At 39.8% G+C, this 19,345-nt stretch overlaps 1 protein-coding gene across 1 annotated transcript; it reads right to left on the minus strand.

Annotated features, from left to right (window-relative positions):
- Positions 1–3,836: 3,836 nt before the first annotated feature.
- LOC132864662 (matrilysin-like) lies at positions 3,837–15,761 on the minus strand. Its single transcript, XM_060898075.1, has 10 exons — positions 14,619–15,761; positions 14,081–14,319; positions 9,632–9,780; positions 9,166–9,291; positions 6,931–7,089; positions 6,634–6,802; positions 5,405–5,535; positions 5,164–5,320; positions 4,982–5,085; positions 3,837–4,868 (listed from the first exon to the last, which is right to left on the minus strand). Exons 1-10 carry the CDS (start codon positions 14,757–14,759, stop codon positions 4,768–4,770), a joined length of 1,476 nt encoding a protein of 491 aa, XP_060754058.1. The 5' UTR covers positions 14,760–15,761; the 3' UTR covers positions 3,837–4,767.
- Between the last annotated feature and the right edge of the window lie 3,584 nt (positions 15,762–19,345).

The raw sequence follows: 19,345 nt of genomic DNA on the forward strand, positions 1-19,345 counted from the left end.
TATTGTATTTAAAACTGTATGGATGTGCCAGAAACCAACATAAAACCATGCGTGCAGGGCATTCTCAGTCAAAAGGGATTAATGATCCAAAAGTGGAGTCTGGGCAATTAACACAAGAACTTATTGCCATGTTTGTGTACAGCAAACAAGCACGTTATTAAAACCAAGAAGTACACTCAAAAGAAGTGGATATAGAACCCACTCAGTGGGATAGATCCTTAGATGTTAACAAAGAAGGATTTTTCCTACGAGTTGGAAAATTATTCATCCGTTGAGTTCCCAGACGTCTCAAACTACCTGGTGCTGCAGACATCGTTCTACATGGACACACAGATGAAAACCTGGAAGAGCATGGAGGTGTACAACTTTTCATATGTGGCTGAGTTAAAGATCTGGAGATCAGGACACTACAAGATAGACGGCGGTAGATGGATCTAAATGCAGGAAGTGTGTTTATTAGCAGGCGTGATATTTAAGTCAAGTTTATTTTGTATAGCGCTTTTAACAATAGACATTGTCGCAAAGCAGCTTTACAGAATTTTACTGACTTTAAATATGACCTAATTTTATCCCTAATCTATCCCCAATGAGCAAGCCTGTGGTGATGGTGGCAAGGAAAAACTCCCTCAGACAACATGAGTAAGAAACCTCGAGAGGAACCAGACTCAAAAGGGAACCCATCCTCATTTGGGTGGTAACAGACAACATGATTCTAAATAACTTGCTTCTATAACTGTGTCCTATAGTCACAAAGTATAACCGTGAAAACAGGAAATTCATTATCGTTTTAACATGAAGTCTGTTTAGTTGACGTTATAAACTTTTCATTGATGGAAACTTGAGTGTAAAACTGTTCATGACAACCAACTGCATTCCTAAAGTTAGCAAGTCCTCAGACATAAATGCATTACTGTAAGTGTCCAGAGTATCTTCCAAGTGGTGATTTTTTTTTTTTTACAAAAGCAAAACAGTTATAAACATGGCTCAAAACAAACATGACCGTGATAATGCTTCGCAAAGTCTCTGTGAAAACAGCGTCTGTATCTGCATGTGCTGATTGCGCTCAAATCAGTATCAGGTGTTTCCCATAGCAGCCGGGTCCCAAGCGTGCGCACAACGCACTCCGTGAGCGCGCGTGGCCGCTCGAGCTGCGCCAGACTCAGGTGCAAAGGTGTGACAGTCAAGTGTTCACCTGCTGCACGACCACAACTTTTAGCTTACGTGTATGTCGCCATCAAAATGCCTCATTTTCATCAATAACCCATCGCAAAGCATCGCGAGCTGTAGCGTGACCGTAGCTTAATGAGGCGGCTGCGATGTCGGATGCAACCCAACAATTGTATGAGTAAAAAGAAAATCTATGAGTAAAAATGAGCTTCAACTTGTAAAAAAAAAAAAAATTGCGGTCCCCTAGATGGCGCTTCGTGGCCCACTTATGGGTCGCGGCCCAGTGGTTTAAGTTTAGACAAAAAGTTTCACCAAGTCCTGTATGAAACAAGGAAGAATTTACCATAAAAATAATTCAGATGTGCATTTTAAGGGACGCCACACAAATGCTAACATCAACCTTTATTTTTTGTTAAAAATTGGGATAATGTTCATCTGTCTTTCTGGTAAATTTACAGTAGGTTTTTCCACAATATGTAGGTGTTGGTCAACCATAACTAAACAATTGATAAATCCAAATTAATACTAAAAAAAAAAAAAATTACACAAAATAATACACTGGTTCCAGTTATATATAAAATCAAACTGTTGATTTAATCTGACCTACACAATAATCGTAATACTTTACATTTTAAGCAGTTCTGTATCAGTTACATCAACATTATTTATCATTATACTTAGACCTGGATATTTTAATGCGTTTTATATATATAGGGTTTTTAAAAATATATATATATATTCTCTGCATACAATTTCTACAGTATGAGAAACTATTCAGACAGTGTTAGGAGACCAGTTGTTGTGTAAAATAGTTTTAATAAAATGGTGCTGATCAGAAATCAACAGTCTAACACTGTTCAAGCAGGCGCGCCCTCATTTAGCTTAAAACACAAATCCTAACAAATAATACTACTGCCGAATTCCAGTGCATTTAGTGTTCACACAAGTGCTGAAAACAAACATAAGCATAATAAGTAACTGTGAAATAGTCCTCAACTCTTATGAAGACAATCAAGACCCCCCCCACCTGTTTCTCATGTAGTTTTAAAGAAACTATCTATTCAAGCAAGCTTTTACTTAATTTTATAAATCTTTTGTTTGTATTATGTATGGTTTTATAAGAGTCATATACAACCCTGATTCCAAAAAAGTTGGGGCAAAGTACAAATTGTAAATAAAAACGGAATGCAATAATTTACAAATCTCAAAAACTGATATTGTATTCACAATAGAACATAGACAACATATCAAATGTCGAAAGTGAGACATTTTGAAATGTCATGCCAAATATTGGCTCATTTGAAATTTCATGACAGCAACACATCTCAAAAACGTTGGGACAGGGGCAATAAGAGGCTGGAAAAGTTAAAGGTACAAAAAAGGAACAGCTGGAGGACCAAATTGCAACTCATTAGGTCAATTGGCAATAGGTCATTAACATGACTGGGTATAAAAAGAGCATCTTGGAGTGGCAGCGGCTCTCAGAAGTAAAGATGGGAAGAGGATCACCAATCCCCCTAATTCTGCGCCGACAAATAGTGGAGCAATATCAGAAAGGAGTTCGACAGTGTAAAATTGCAAAGAGTTTGAACATATCATCATCTACAGTGCATAATATCATCATCAAAAGATTCAGAGAATCTGGAAGAATCTCTGTGCATAAAGGTCAAGGCCGGAAAACCATACTGGATGCCCGTGATCTTTGGGCCCTTAGACGGCACTGCATCACATACAGGCATGCTTCTGTATTGGAAATCACAAAATGGGCTCAGGAATATTTCCAGAGAACATTATCTGTGAACACAATTCACCGTGCCATCCGCCGTTGCCAGCTAAAACTCTATAGTTCAAAGAAGAAGCCGTATCTAAACGTGATCCAGAAGCGCAGACGTCTTCTCTGGGCCAAGGCTAATTTAAAGTGGACTGTGGCAAAGTGGAAAACTGTTCTGTGGTCAGACGAATCAAAATGTGAAGTTCTTTATGGAAATCAGGGACTAATCATTCGGACTAAAGAGGAGAAGGACGACCCGAGTTGTTATCAGCGCTCAGTTCAGAAACCTGCATCTCTGATGGTATGGGGTTGCATTAGTGCGTGTGGCATGGGCAGCTTACACATCTGGAAAGACGCCATCAATGCTGAAAGGTATATCCAGGTTCTAGAACAACATATGCTCCCATCCAGACAACGTCTCTTTCAGGGAAGACCTTGCATTTTCCAACATGACAATGCCAAACCACATACTGCATCAATTACAGCATCATGGCTGCATAGAAGAAGGGTCCGGGTACTGAACTGGCCAGCCTGCAGTCCAGATCTTTCACCCATAGAAAACATTTGGCGCGTCATAAAATGGAAGATACGACAAAAAAGACCTAAGACAGTTGAGCAACTAGAATCCTACATTAGACAAGAATGGGTTAACATTCCTATCCCTAAACTTGAGCAACTTGTCTCCTCAGTCCCCAGACGTTTACAGACTGTTGTAAAGAGAAAAGGGGATGTCTCACAGTGGTAAACATGGCCTTGTCCCAACTTTTTTGAGATGTGTTGTTGTCATGAAATTTAAAATCACTTAATTTTTCTCTTTAAATGATACATTTTCTCAGTTTAAACATTTGATATGTCATCTATGTTCTATTCCGAATAAAATATGGAATTTTGAAACTTCCACATCATTGCATTCCGTTTTTATTTACAATGTGTACTTTGTCCCAACTTTTTTGGAATCAGAGTTGCATGTATATTTTGTAATTGTTTATGTATTTGGATACTTTTATATATATTTATATTTTAATGGAACATGTAAATATTTTTCTTGACTTTGTAACCGAATTGTAACGCGCTATTGATTTGCCATTGCTAAATGGCGCTGTATAAGTAATAAATTTTTATTATTATTATTAAAGAAGAAGGACAATAACATATTGATTTTCAAACCAGTAGATATTGCCAAATACACTACCGTTCAAAAGTTTGGGCTCACCTTGAAATGTCCTTATTTTTGAAAGAAAAGCACTGTTCTTTTCAATGAAGATCACTTTAAACTAATCAGAAATCCACTCTATACATTGCTAATGTGGTAAATGACTATTCTAGCTGCAAATGTCTGGTTTTTGGTGCAATATCTCCATAGGTGTATAGAGGCCCATTTCCAGCAACTCTCACTCCAGTGTTCTAATGGTACAGTGTGTTTGCTCATTGCCTCAGAAGGCTAATGGATGATTAGAAAACCCTTGTACAATCATGTTAGCACAGCTGAAAACAGTTGAGCTCTTTAGAGAAGCTATAAAACTGACCTTCCTTTGAGCAGATTGAGTTTCTGGAGCATCACATTTGTGGGGTCGATTAAATGCTCAAAATGGCCAGAAAAATGTCTTGACTATATTTTCTATTCATTTTACAACTTATGGCGGTAAATAAAAGTGTGACTTTTCATGGCAAACACAAAATTGTCTGGGTGACCCCAAACTTTTGAACGGTAGTGTATATTAAAATTTTATAGTCTGATTTTCTGCATTCTGTACAATTATAGGCATAAAATACAATCCTATGTTCATACAACTAAACTGTGTGAGCCTAGAATTCATTTTTAATCTTTGTTAACATCCAAGCCAAGAATTTGCTCCTTCAATTGTAATAAGCTTCCTCAGCATTACATCATATTTGTATACCTCAGCTCCAACAAATAAATGAAGGAAACCTGGAAAGCAAGACAAATAAATTAAAGAATAAGAATACTAAAGGAATATTTAATAATTAAGAACGTAAAGTAATGAACTATTTGATAAAATAAGATATGTGCTCTTTACCCACCATGCTTATAAACAGCTGCACTGATGGGCGTCTTAATGCCCGGGAAATCATCTGAGATGATGCGTGGGTTAGATCCTTCCAAGGCTTTCTGATTCTCATCGTAGCTAAAGAAGAAAAAAACTGAATAAATATGATGTACATACGATAACGTATGCCTCTTGTACATCTACGGTATAACATACCTCCAGTACTGATCCTGAGTAAAGAATAAGGTGTGGCCAGTTTTGGGAATGTGGACTGCGGCATCTATGTGGTCCACTGAGGCTGGGAAACCAAAGCTGGTGATATTTTTACGCCAGTCTTTCATCCGAGAGCCCTTCACAGTCCAGTAGTTGGATCCTGAATGGAAGTGGATCGATTGGAGAATATTAGCACGGTGTCTGGTACATAATTGTACTGAACAGGCTCAGTGGGGGTCAGTACCATTGAAAAGGAAGATAGTGGAGCGTTGTGGAAGCCAGTAGGCAGCATCAATGGTTGAATTGATTTTTGAAATTAATCTGTTGATGGGACCCTCCTTTATGTTATTTTTATTATTCCTGATCCGTAAATACCTTCATAGATAAATAAAGATAGCAAATATGTTAAGTAAACAGTATAGTGTAAGTTTCATCTGGTACAGTAATGAGCACTGATTAACTGGACACGCACAATCATAATTAATTAAATTAGTCATTTGTAACATGCAAAAAGAATCTAAAGTTCATACAGTACAGGCATGTGACAAATTAAAGGAAAAACTACATCAAGTGTCTTAGAGAGGTGTTGGGCCAACATGATGCCATAGCAGCTTCAGTGCACATCTGGAAAGATTCTACAAATTTCTGGAAATGTACTAGAGAGATGAAGATCATTCTTCCGAAAGATATTGCTTCAGCTGGTGTTCTGATAATGGTGGTAGAGAGCGCTGTCTTGCACATCAGTCCAGAACTTCCCAGAGGTGTTTAACTGGATTGAAACCTGATAACCATGAAGGCCCTAGCATATTACTTAGATTAGTTTCATACTCAGCACACCACTTCAGTGGATTTAGACATTGCCATCCTGGAAGAGGTCACTCCCATCAGGCGAGAAATATTAGCACGATCAGTCAGAATACATCCATCCATCTGTAGCTGCTTATCCTGTTCTACTGGATCTGGAGCCTATCACAGCTGTCTATGGGTGAGAGGCGGGGTACACCCTGGACAAGTCGCCAGGTCATTGCAGGCCTGACACATAGAGACAAACAACCATTCACACTCACATTCACACTCACGTTCACACCTACGGTCAATTTAGAGCCTAACCTGCATGTCTTTGGACTGTGGGGGAAACCGGAGCACCCGGAGGAAACCCACGCGGACACGGGGAGAACATGCAAACTCCACACAGAAAGGCCCTCGCCGGCCGTTGGGCTCGAACCCAGAACCTTCTTGCTGTGAGGCGATAGTGCTAACCACTACACCACCGTGCCACCCACAGTCAGAATACATTTGTACTGAATTCCTCTTTGTAGTTTGTCATGACTTCTGTCCAAGGGGACAAGTGGACCCAGACATGTAAAAAAAAATGCCTCTCGCAACATTAAAGAACCACCAGTTTTCCTTTAATTTGTCACCTCTCTGTATCTTTATTAAGCTACAAAAGATTAAAATGTGTAAGTGACTCACCGGTCTTTAAAAAACAAAATGGCTGCCCCTACATTAGTAACAGAGTCAAAAGACAGGTCAGGATCACATTTGTCCTTTACTGCCCTTGGATAGTAAAAACGAGTGAACCAAGAGTTGAAGGGATAGTTCCAATTCAGCCTCGGGTAATAAGGCACTTGAACACTCCTTCCTGTAGAACATCAAAGCATCATTTACGATTTCATGTTCAACTGTGAAAAACGTTAGTGATGTTAAATGAAGGGAATTTCAGTACATCTCTGTGGACACCATGGGTAGAGAAAGTAAGTGAATTTATACCATAGAGTGCGTTGATGTTCATAATATCTTCACTGGAAAGCATGTTTTGTGTTCGACGGTTTCTGTATGTGGGATACATGAGGGACTGTGGGTTTTGAGAATGTTTCAAACCCAAAGCATGACCAAACTCATGTGCTGCAACCAAATACAGGTTGAATCCTGGAGTGGGAGACAGAAATCCTATGTGAATTCACCCCGTCATTGTCAAATACACCACATAGAAAAACAAATACTTTTAAAAAGTTCTCATCTTACAATCAGGTATGAACTCCTCAGACAAAAAACAAAAACAAAAAAACCCCACAGCACTGTATTTTACAATGTCAACAGGTTGCACATCTGGATTCACAAAGAGTACAACATCCACTCTCATACATTCAAGGATGACAACTCTAAGGTGCTTAGAACCAAATGTCTGTGTGACTGGTTTGCTTTTGACTATCCTGCAAAGTCACCAGACCTCAATCCCATAGACAACTTGTAGATTTAACTATGTATTAGGATAGAAATGACACATGTGAATAATGTTTTTATTCTAGAAGTCTAAATTATATAGTGGTGCTTGAAAGTTTGGGAACCCTTTAGAATTTTCTATATTTCTACATAAATATGACCTAAAACATCATCAGATTTTCACACAAGTCCTAAAAGTAGATAAAGAGAACCCAGTTAAACAAATGAGACAAAAATATTATACTTGGTCATTTATTTATTGAGGAAAATGATCCAATATCACATATCTGTGAGTGGCAAAAGTACGTGAACCTCTAGGATTAGCAGTTAATTTGAAGGAGAAATTAGAGTCAGGTGTTTTCAATCAATGGGATGACCATCAGGTGTGAGTGGGGACCCTGTTTTATTTAAAGAACAGGGATCTATCAAAGTCTGAGCTTCACAACACGTTTGTGGAAGTGAATCATGGCACGAACAAAGGAGATTTCTGAGGACCTCAGAAAAAGCGTTGTTGATGCTCACCCGGCTTGAAAAGGTTACAAAACCATCTCTAAAGAGTTTGGACTCCACCAATCCACAGTCACACAGATTGTGTACAAATGGAGGAAATTCAAGACCATTGTTACCCTCCCCAGGAGTGGTCGACCAGCAAAGATCACTCCAAGAGCAAGGCGTGTAATAGTCGGCGAGGTCACAAAGGACCCCAGGGTAACTTCTAAGCAACTGAAGGCCTCTCTCACATTGGCTAATGTTCATGAGTCCACCATCAGGAGAACACTGAACAACAATGGTGTGCATGGCAGGGTTGCAAGGAGAAAGACACTGCTCTCCAAAAAGAACATTGCTGCTCATCTGCAGTTTGCTAAAGGTCACGTGGACAAGCCAGAAGGCTATTGGAAAAATGTTTTGTGGACGGATGAGACCAAAATAGAACTTTTGATTTAAATGAGAAGTGTTATGTTTGGAGAAAGGAAAACACTGCATTCCAGCATAAGAACCTTATCCCATCTGTGAAACATGGTGGTGGTAGTATCATGGTTTGGGCCTGCTTTGCTGCATCTGGGCCAGGATGGCTTGCCATCATTGATGGAACAATGAATTCTGAATTATACCAGAGAATTCTAAAGGAAAATGTCAGGACATCTGTCCATGAACTGAATCTCAAGAGAAGGTGGGTCATGCAGCAAGACAACGACCCTAAGCACACAAGTCGTTCTACCAAAGAATGGTTAAAGAAGAATAAAGTTAATGTTTTGGAATGGCCAAGTCAAAGTCCTGACCTTAATCCAATGGAAATGTTGTGGAAGGACCTGAAGCGAGCAGTTCATGTGAGGAAACCCACCAACATCCCAGAGTTGAAGCTGTTCTGTACGGAGGAATGGGCTAAAATTCCTCCAAGCCGGTGTGCAGGACTGATCAACAGTTACCAGAAACGTTTCGCTGCAGTTATTGCTGCACAAGGGGGTCACACCAGATACTGAAAGCAAAGGTTCACATACTTTTGCCACTCACAGATATGTAATATTGGATCATTTTCCTCAATAAATAAATGAGCAAGTATAATATTTTTGTCTCATTTGTTTAACTGGGTTCTCTTTATTTACTTTTAGGACTTGTGTGAAAATCTGCTGTTGTTTTAGGTCATATTTATGCAGAAATATAGAAAATTCTCAAGGGTTTACAAACTTCCAAGCACCACTGTAGACATATATTTAGTTCATTTGTGGCACTAATATAGTATCTGAAGTGGTGTATTTTTAATCTGGCAAGCTGAAGGAATACCTCTGGAATCTGCTGTCCAATTTTCATCATCATCAAAGTGAACATCTCCTCCAATACCCTCTCCAGGGTCAAAAGCATGAGCCAGTGTGCCCTTAGGTCCATCAAAGGGGTAGTTGTCTCCATGGTCTTGGATGGTTTTATATAAAAGACAACACACACACACACACACACACACACACACACAAAAAAAAAAAAAAAAAAAAGAATAGTCATGATTATATATATGTAACAGGCGTGTAAATATACATAGCATGTAAAGTATACATAGAATGATTTTTAGACAGGATGGACATGACCCCTCTGTCGGTCCTCAGATGATAATGAGCCATAATGACTTGTACAAGTCATTATGGCTCATTATCATCCGAGGACCGACAGAGGGGTCATGTCCATCCTGTCTAAAAATCATTCTATGTATACTTTATGTACTTTATTAAAGGGCTGTATTCATCCCACAGGTCCTTACATTTGGAGCCAAACTCCACCATGATGTCAGCTTGCTGCGAGGAAGACCTGAAGAAGCTTAAAGGGCTGGCCTTTGCCCACACATCCAGAGCTGCTCCAATCAAAGAGTCTACTGTTCTCCTAGGCAGGTCATTGGTATACTTCCCAATTCTGAAATATCAAGAGAAATGGAAGCTTCATCTAAAACTAAGAGAAAGCCATGTACAGTTGAGGCCAAAAGTTTACACATACTTTGGTTAAAGATATTCAATCTGCCCCCCGAGCTAGAGACAGATTCATTTACTGTAGCAGAATTATAATGGGTCAATAGTTTATATGCACCAAGTTGACACTCTCTTTAAACAGTCTGGAAGATTCCAGAAAATGTAATGACTTTTAGAAGCTTCTGATTGGCCAATTGTTGTAATTATTAGTATTTAACTGGGTCAGTCCCTTTTGCCCTTGATACCATATGAAGTTCCAAACATCTCAGTAAAGGTCTCAGAAAATAATTGTGGACTTATACAAGTCCAGTTCTTCCTTAGGAGCAAATTCCTAACAGCTGAAGGTACCACATACACACACACACGCACACACACATCTGTACAAATGACTGGATTCAAATATAAAAATCTTGGGACCACACAGACACCACATCATTCAAGAAAGAGGTACAAATTAACTCGCAGGGATGAATAAACTTGAAATTGTTCAACTAAACCACAAGGCGACAACAAAAGAAATGGTTTAGGAGTCAGAGGTACCAGGTACCAAAGTATGTCCATCCACCATTATGAGAGTCCTATAGACCCTTTTCACGTGACGTCACGACAAACGCAGCTGCCATTTTGGACGTGTACTACCAGTAGTTTACCACAGCCAACATTGAGGAACGGCAGCAAAGAAAGTTTTTACTTTCAGCAAGACTTCCATCATGCCACTATATTGTTGTGCACCTGGATGTAGTAACCATCAACAAACAAGGCAAGGGTTATCATTTTATCGGATCCCGGTAGATGCTGACCGACGGAGAAGATGGATAGCGGCCATTAACAGGAAAGATTGGCAGCCCTCGGCATACCAACGCTTGTGTAGTGACCACTTTGTTGGAGGTAAGACGAATAAAATTAGCCAGAAAAGGCATTACATTGGTGTTAACATTCTGTGGCGGCGAGTGTGTAACCAAATAGGTTAAAATAACCCATTGTAACCTCTTTGTTCTTCTGTAGTAGCTATTGTTGACTAGCTAATGTCAACAAGTAGCTGGTATGTTACTGTAGCAATGTTTACGTTCAGTCATTTGGATGACTGTTAAAACCTTTCAGTCTCAAGTTTTTCCTTTACTGTATTTACTAGTTTACTGTAATTATGATCCGGCAGCTATTTACACCGGATCCAGTATAAATAGCTGCCGGAGCCAACGTCCGAGGTTCCGGAACGCGCTCCGGCTTGCTCCCGGAGTGCTCTGGCCGAGGTTCCCCTCAAATTAAGCAGCGCGCGCCGGCTTGCTCCAGGAGTGCTCCGGCCGAGGTTCCGGAGCACACTCCGGCCGAAGTTCCCCTCAAATTAAGCAGCGCGCTCCGGCTTGCTCCGGAGCAAGCCGGAGCGTGCTCCGTAACCTCGGCCGGAGCACTCCTGGAGCAAGCCGGCGCGCGCTGCTTAATTTGAGGGGAACCTCGGCCGGAGCACTCCGGGAGCAAGCCGGAGCGCGCTCCGGAACCTCGGACGTTGGCGTGTATGTGTATGGCGATGGGTTTTTAACGACATAGGTATACAGATCATGTGGGCCGAAGTCAGGTAAAGACGAGGGCTTCGTGTACTTCCGTACGTCAGTGAACAATCCTGGTGGAAGCAGGTAAACGTCGTTCTCTAAGCCTGCTAACCTCAATTTTTGCAAATACTTCTCCCTCTGCTCGCCCTGTAAATGCCCTACGTCGCTGGATAGTGAAGGTGTTTTCTGCATCTCGCTCCTTTTTCTTGTATGTTCTCCGTTTGTCGCCTTCCTCGCATTCAAACCGATTCGAGCCGAAGTCCGCTACATGTCCAAAATGGTGGTCGCGTTTACGAAGGTCACGTGACTGAAAAGGGTCTATACTGCCAAACTTCAAAGGCTGTCAAACAAGGAAGAAGCCCCTACTACAAGACAGGCATAAAAAAGCCAGACTGAAGTTTGCCAGTGATCACCTGAAGACCTAGTTTTTTGGAGGAGTGTTCTCTAGTCAGATGCAATAACAAAATTAACCATTTAGCCATAATAATCAGCGCAATGACACATTGGGGTGGCAGCATCACATCGTGTGAGTGTTTTGCTGGAAAAGGGACTGGTGCACGTCAGAAAATGGATGACATCACGAGGAAGGAGGATTACCGGTATGTAGAAAATCAGCTGAACTGAAGCAATACCTCAAGACATCAGCAAGAAATTTAAAACTTGGTAATAACTGGGTCTTCCAATGAGACATTGATCCTAAACATACCTCCAAAGTTGTAGCAAAATGGCTAAAGACAACAAAATGAAAGTATTGGAGAGGCCCTGACTGAGTTACACCAGTTATCTCAGGAAGAGTGGCCCAAAAAAAAAGGTGTTTGATTCAAGTTAAGCAATTAAAAGTCAGTTCCACCAAATACTTACAAGGTCAATGTAAAATTACGACCCACTGAAACTCTGATATAGTAAATAAAAGCTGAAAGAAATTTAGCTCTCAAGTATTATTTTGAAATGGAAATAAAGTAGATACCCTAAATAGCTTAACACACGAAATATATGGTAATACAAATGTCTTTAGCCTAGGCATATGTACAGTGGTGCTTGAAAGTTTGTGAACCCTTTAGAATTTTCTGTATTTCTGCATAATTATGATCTAAAACAACATCAGGTTTTCACACAAGTCCTAAAAGTAGATAAAGAGAACCCAGTTAAACAAACGAGACAAAAATATTATACTTGGTCATTTATTTATTGAGGAAAATGATTAATATTACATATCTGTGAGTGGCAAAAGTATGTGAACCTTTGCTTTCAGTATCTGGTGTGACCCCCTTGTGCAGCAATAACTGCAACTAAACGTTTGCGGTAACTGTTGATCAGTCCTGCACACTGGCTTGGAGGAATTTTAGCCCATTCCTCCGTACAGAACAGCTTCAACTCTGGGATGTTGGTGGGTTTCCTCACATGAACTGCTCACTTCAGGTCCTTCCACAACATTTTGATTAGATTAAGGTCAGGACTTTGACTTGGCCATTCCAAAACATTAACTTTATTCTTCTTTAACCATTCTTTGCTAGAATGAGTTGTGTGCTTAGGGTCGTTGTCTTGCTGCATGACCCACCTTCTCTTGAGATTCAGTTCATGGATAGACGTTCTGACATTTTCCTTTAGAATTCGCTGGTATAATTCAGAATTCATTGTTCCATCAATGACGGCAAGCTGTCCTGGCCCAGATGCAGCAAAACAGGCCTAAACCATGATACTACCACCACCATGTTTCACAGATGGGATAAGGTTCTTATGCTGGAATGCAGTGTTTTCCTTTCTCCAAACATAATGCTTCTCATTTAAACCAAAAAGTTCTATTTTGGTCTCATCCATCCACAAAACATTTTTCCAATAGCCTTCTGGCTTGTCCACGTGATCCTTAGCAAACTGCAGAAGAACAGCAATATTCTTTTTGGAAAGCAGTGGCTTTCTCCTTGCAACCCTGCCATGCACACCATTGTTGTTCAGTGTTCTCCTGATGGTGGACTCATGAACATTAACATTAGCCAATGTGAGAGAGGCCTTCAGTTGCTTAGAAGTTACCCTGGGGTCCTTTGTGACCTCGCCGACTATTACACGCCTTGCTCTTGGAGTTATCTTTGTTGGTTAACCACTCCTGGGGAGGGTAACAATGGTCTTGAATTTCCTCCATTTGTACACAATCTGACTGTGGATTGGAGGAGTCCAAACTCTTTACAGATGGTTTTGTAACTTTTTCCAGCCTGATGAGCATCAACAACGCTTTTTCTGAGGTCTTCAGAAATCTCCTTTGTTCATGCCATGACACACTTCTACAAACATGTGTTGTGAAGATCAGACTTTGATAGATCCCTGTTCTTTAAATAAAACAGGGTGCCCACTCACACCTGATTGCCATCCCATTGATTGAAAACACCTGATTCTAATTTCACTTTCAAATTAACTGCTAATCCTAGAGGTTCACATACTTTTGCCACTCACAGGTATGTAATATTGGATCATTTTCCTCAATAAATAAATGACCAAGTATCATATTTTTGTCTCATTTGTTTAACTGGGTTCTCTTTATCTACTTTTAGTACTTGTGTGAAAATCTGATTACGTTTTAGGTCATATTTATACAGAAATATAGAAAATTCTAAAGGGTTCACAAACTTTCAAGCACCACTGTAAACTTTTGGCCTCAACTGTACACCTAAATCACCAGTTAACACTTATACTGCTGAAGTTCATTACCTGTAAGAGATCACATTTTTCTTCCATCTGTTGCCTCGGTTGTAAACATACTCCTGAATATCAGGAACACCACACCTGGGCGTCTTCATTACAGCCAGCGTCTCAGTGTCCAGGATGCCTGTCTGATTAAGTCCGAAAAAGCTCTGCATGCCCGTCAGTTTAGAGGAAAAATAAGGTTGACTTCTCTTCCTATGACCAGGTGGACCTGTCTGAAAACTGTAGAAGCGTTCGATGTATTTCTGAAAGAGAGGAAGTAAAAAAAACCCCCGACTGCAATAAAAAGTTCGAATGACTTGCCTCTTTTCTCTGCATATCACTCTGAATCAATTTATGGTGTCAATAAATACTTACTAAAAAGATAATTGTGGTAGTTATGTATTATTTTTCTTCTAACCAGTCATGTCTTCACCACTGATTATGCTATTTGTACAACATTCCACTGACAATCATAAAAGTGATTTTATATTATGCTGTAAATCAGTGAATAATGTATTATCAAAGAGTATGAAAGAAGAAGAAGAAGAAAAAAAAAACTTACAGCTGCCAGTATCATATCATCTTGGGATTTTTCACCTTGATGTAATGTTCCATCTCGTCGCTCAACCTGCGGTAGAGGAGCACCAAGACACGGAGGAGTAAAAAGAGCAAAGACACAAACTAAACCAAAGAAAAGCCCCATCGCCCAGTTCGGAATCACAGAGGTGTGTTTAAGCGGCCTGCTGGAGAAGAGCTGGACTGGACGATCAAGGTAGCTGGAAAGGCTTTTTAACACGTACCTATGACTCAATCAGTGCCAAAGCTGAAAAAACCTCACACGCTGGGAGGAGTTCAGTAAGGACACAGGACACAAAAAACAAGACATCTGTGGAAATCTATAGATCATCATCATCATCATCTGCTACAGAGCTGAATCATTAATTAATAAATTAATAATTAATCTGTTCTTAATCCATGAACACAAGAATTACATCCCTTGACCCATTTGTAAAGATCATCTATAAGTAAATCTAGCTTTTAATAAACGTTTTACCCTGATATTTATGTTTCCTATACAACCTTAGTTTAAAGATGGTCCACATGATATTAAATTAAATAGGGAGCTGGAAAACTTCAGTCAGCAGCTTGAGGTCCTAGAAAGAAAATATCCAGAGAGCTAATAATTTTCCACATAGATGTAAATCTAACAGGATGCTGCTGTACTAACCTCAGAGTCTCTCTCAGATCTGGGCGGGGGGGACCCTCAAACCATTTTGACTCTCATTATTCATTAGTTCAGCAGTATTATTGCTACATCTACACAAAGTGTCCATCTTGTATGAGAGGATTTGGAAGGAAAAAAGCATTGAAATTGTTGGGTATAATTGTGGGCTGTTTTTCAACCTGTAAAATGTGAAAGTGGTCAGTTGGAAATGGAACTGGGGATAGGGCTGGCAGGGAATTAAAGACATGGCAGGTTTAAATAGATATGCCATGAACATGGCGTTTATCCGAGTCACCAACCTTTGTTAAATATTTTGATGTGGATGGAGAGTCGCTCTGAGCAAAGTGATATTTTATCCATATATAATCAGTTCTGGGTGGTACGGTGGTGTAGTGGTTAGCGCTGTCGCCTCACAGCAAGAAGGTCCGGGTTCGAGCCCCGTGGCCGGCGAGGGCCTTTCTGTGCGGAGTTTGCATGTTCTCCCCGTGTCCGCGTGGGTTTCCTCCGGGTGCTCCGGTTTCCCCCACAGTCCAAAGACATGCAGGTTAGGTTAACTGGTGACTCTAAATTGACCGTAGGTGTGAATGTGAGTGTGAATGGTTGTCTGTGTCTATGTGTCAGCCCTGTGATGACCTGGCGACTTGTCCAGGGTGTACCCCGCCTTTCGCCCGTAGTCAGCTGGGATAGGCTCCAGCTTGCCTGCGACCCTGTAGAACAGGATAAAGCGGCTACAGATAATGAGATGAGATAATCAGTTCTACACCCGAGAACACAAGTCATTTGTTTTCCCTTTAAGAATCAACAGTGTGGCTACACTCAGTATATAACATACACATGGCAAATTGTGTAATGGCGGTTGCTCGAGAGTAATCCTAATAGTTTGTCATATTGTTTACACGCATCTCTTATTTATTACAACAGTTTCACAATGTTAAGCCTAAGGCAAATGAGCCGCATGTTGCACCGTATTTATTATTTTGCCTCTGTTGCACAATTCTGTGAGAATCACAAACAGTATCCAGAAAACAATTGCATAAGAACGTACAGATTACCAGAGGAAGGTTACCAAGTTTCAGAGGCTTGTTTGTTTGGAAGGGCTGTAGGCAGAGTTTTAACACCTATAATAATAATAATAATAAGTGATGTGCATCATGCTCGGACCGCAGATTAAAATTAAGTAATTTAATAATTGTAATATATTTCATAAATGCAGGACATGTTGTACAAACACATTTCGTCTTTTGTAAGATTTATTGGCCCATCCATCCTCAAGGGAAAAATATGCCTCCTGCTCAGTTTCACCACCCAGAAACTATTGTGAGATTCTCATAGTACACATCATCACCAGTTGAAACTAGCCACGTTTCTGCAGTTTCAGACATCTGGATCCCTGTAAACAGCACTACAATATAATCTGCACCCACAGGGTCCAACAGGTCCCTATGGGTGCAGATTAAGTCCAACAATACAGGTCAACAACAGGTCAACAACAGGTCATTTGGTGAGGCTTCTCCTGGGGAAAGAAACACCAACAAGTGTCTTTCTGTAATGGTTATATTACGTTACAGGCATTTAGCAGACGCTCTTATCCAGAACAACGTACAACATATCCAGAGCAGCCTGGGGAGCAGTTCGGGTTGGGTGCCTTGCTGAAGGGCACTTCAGCCAAGGGAATCGAATCAGCAACCTTTGGTCCCAAAGACAACCATTAGGCCATGGTTTTTCCTGGTTAACAAATGCACACTTGTAGAAATATCTTGGATCCTCTTCTATGGAGCACATTTCTTTCTTTCTCTTTCTTTCTATCTATGTACGTCCGTCCGTCCCTCCCTTCCTTACATAAAAAAATAGATTTTGACTTAGTTGCTAAGAGCACTGTTCGTTTCCGGAGCATATATCCAAAACTATTCATGATATGGATTTGAAACTTGGTATACATGTTAACAAGGTGATGTAGATGTGCCGTTTCATACCAAGAAATTTGAGAAATTTTAATTTTTCATGTTTCCATGGAAACAATTTCAGACTTAGTCTCTCAGGTTAGTCTTCGGGGTAGGTTTTGTTTCTGGAGCAGAACTTGAAAACTATGAGTGGCATGGTCTTGAAAGTTGGTACATGTGTTGATTTAGTAATGTATATGTGCCTTTTGATACTAAGAAATGTGAGAAATTTGAATTTTTAGCTCAGCTGGACCAAAGATCCGGTGGGTTTATGCCATGGGCTGTTGAGGTCAGTGTAAAGAGGTAGGGTTGGTTTCCTGCAGCACAACTTGAAAAATGTGACACATAATATTTTGAAACTTGGTATATAGTTGGTATATAGGGCGGGGGATCTAGACAACTCTGTCTTCTTGTTTGTTTAGGGCTCAAGTCCAGAGAATGAGACGACCATTTCACAATTTCTGTGTTGATTTACTTTAATGTCTGATTCAAGTCATTGATCAAGGATCCATCGACAGCAAAGTCTAAACCTCCTGACAGAACTTATGGGCTAAAAGATTCCTCTGCTCATCTGTTATCTTTTGCTAAATTTTCCAATGTTCTAGAACGCTCTGAAAGAAAAACCTGTTTTACTATGCCACCAATTGTGATTAATGATATTTGTGACTGCATACGTCTGACAACATCCATGACCTCACATTTATACGCTACAGGAAACAAGAAATGGTCAAAAGCAACATCAAAGTTTGTGGAAGCTCTGAGTAATTTAAACCGAACAGAATATTTCAACAATTATTTTGTTTGAATTTATTTGAAATATTCTTTAGGGGTCACAATTTTGTCATTTTCAGACCAATTTGCTGCCTTCGTAATGAATCCTAATTGAAACACTGATAAGTCTGTCCTATCCCCCAGTCTGCCTCACTGAATCAAATGGACTTTTAAGGAACAGAGATGTTCCAGTTGAAGGAACAGCTGATTTCTGGGACAATGTAAAAAGAAGACTAATAGTGAAAAACATTTTTGAACTTCTTTGATTATTACAGGTCGAGAAACCCTTTAAAAGCATTATGAACATAAAATACACTTTAAAACATAGGATACTGGTTCATTTTTCATACTTTAAAATACTGAACATAGGATATGCATCTATTGCATTATACGCAAATATGTCTCGCAAACTACACTACCGTTCAAAAGTTTGGGGTCACCCAGACAATTTTGTGTTTTCCATGAAAAGTCACACTTTTATTTCCCACCGTAAGTTGTAAAATGAATAGAAAATATAGTCGAGACATTTTTCTGGCCATTTTGAGCATTTAATCGACCCCACAAATGTGATGCTCCAGAAACTCAATCTGCTCAAAGGAAGGTCAGTTTTATAGCTTCTCTAAAGAGCTCAACTGTTTTCAGCTGTGCTAACATGATTGTACAAGGGTTTTCTAATCATCCATTAGCCTTCTGAGGCAATGAGCAAACACATTGTACCATTAGAACACTGGAGTGAGAGTTGCTGGAAATGGGCCTCTATACACCTATGGAGATATTGCACCAAAAACCACACATTTGCAGCTAGAATAGTCATTTACCACATTAGCAATGTATAGAGTGGATTTCTGATTAGTTTAAAGTGATCTTCATTGAAAAGAACAGTGCTTTTCTTTCAAAAATAAGGACATTTCAAAGTGACCCCAAACTTTTGAATGCCAGTGTATCTATAGTACTGTGCAAAAGTCTTCCGCATCCTATTTTTTTCATACAAACTTTGTTATAGATTTATATTTTATAACTTCTACATTGAGTCAGTACAAAAACATTTTTGAGCTCCAGATGTTTGTTTTCCAGCACAAAATTAAATGTTACAGAAAAAGTTTGTATCTGAGCAGCATATTCCATAAGAGAGCACTTTTCAGATGAAAAAAGAAAATATAATGAAGGCTGCTGGGTTTTGGTGCAAAATGAAGAAGCGAGTGTGACAGTCAAAGTGTCCAGAAGAACTGTGGCTGGTTCTGTAAGATGCTCAGTAAAACCTACAGCTCATTTCCTTATAAAACTGCACTCGTTGTACCTGAGACTACTTTTTTTTTTTTAAAGCAAAGGGTCGTCTCACACCAAATATTGACT

The sequence above is a fragment of the Neoarius graeffei genome, chromosome 17 (genome assembly GCF_027579695.1).
Source record: "Neoarius graeffei isolate fNeoGra1 chromosome 17, fNeoGra1.pri, whole genome shotgun sequence".
Classification (NCBI taxonomy): Eukaryota; Metazoa; Chordata; class Actinopteri; order Siluriformes; family Ariidae; genus Neoarius; species Neoarius graeffei.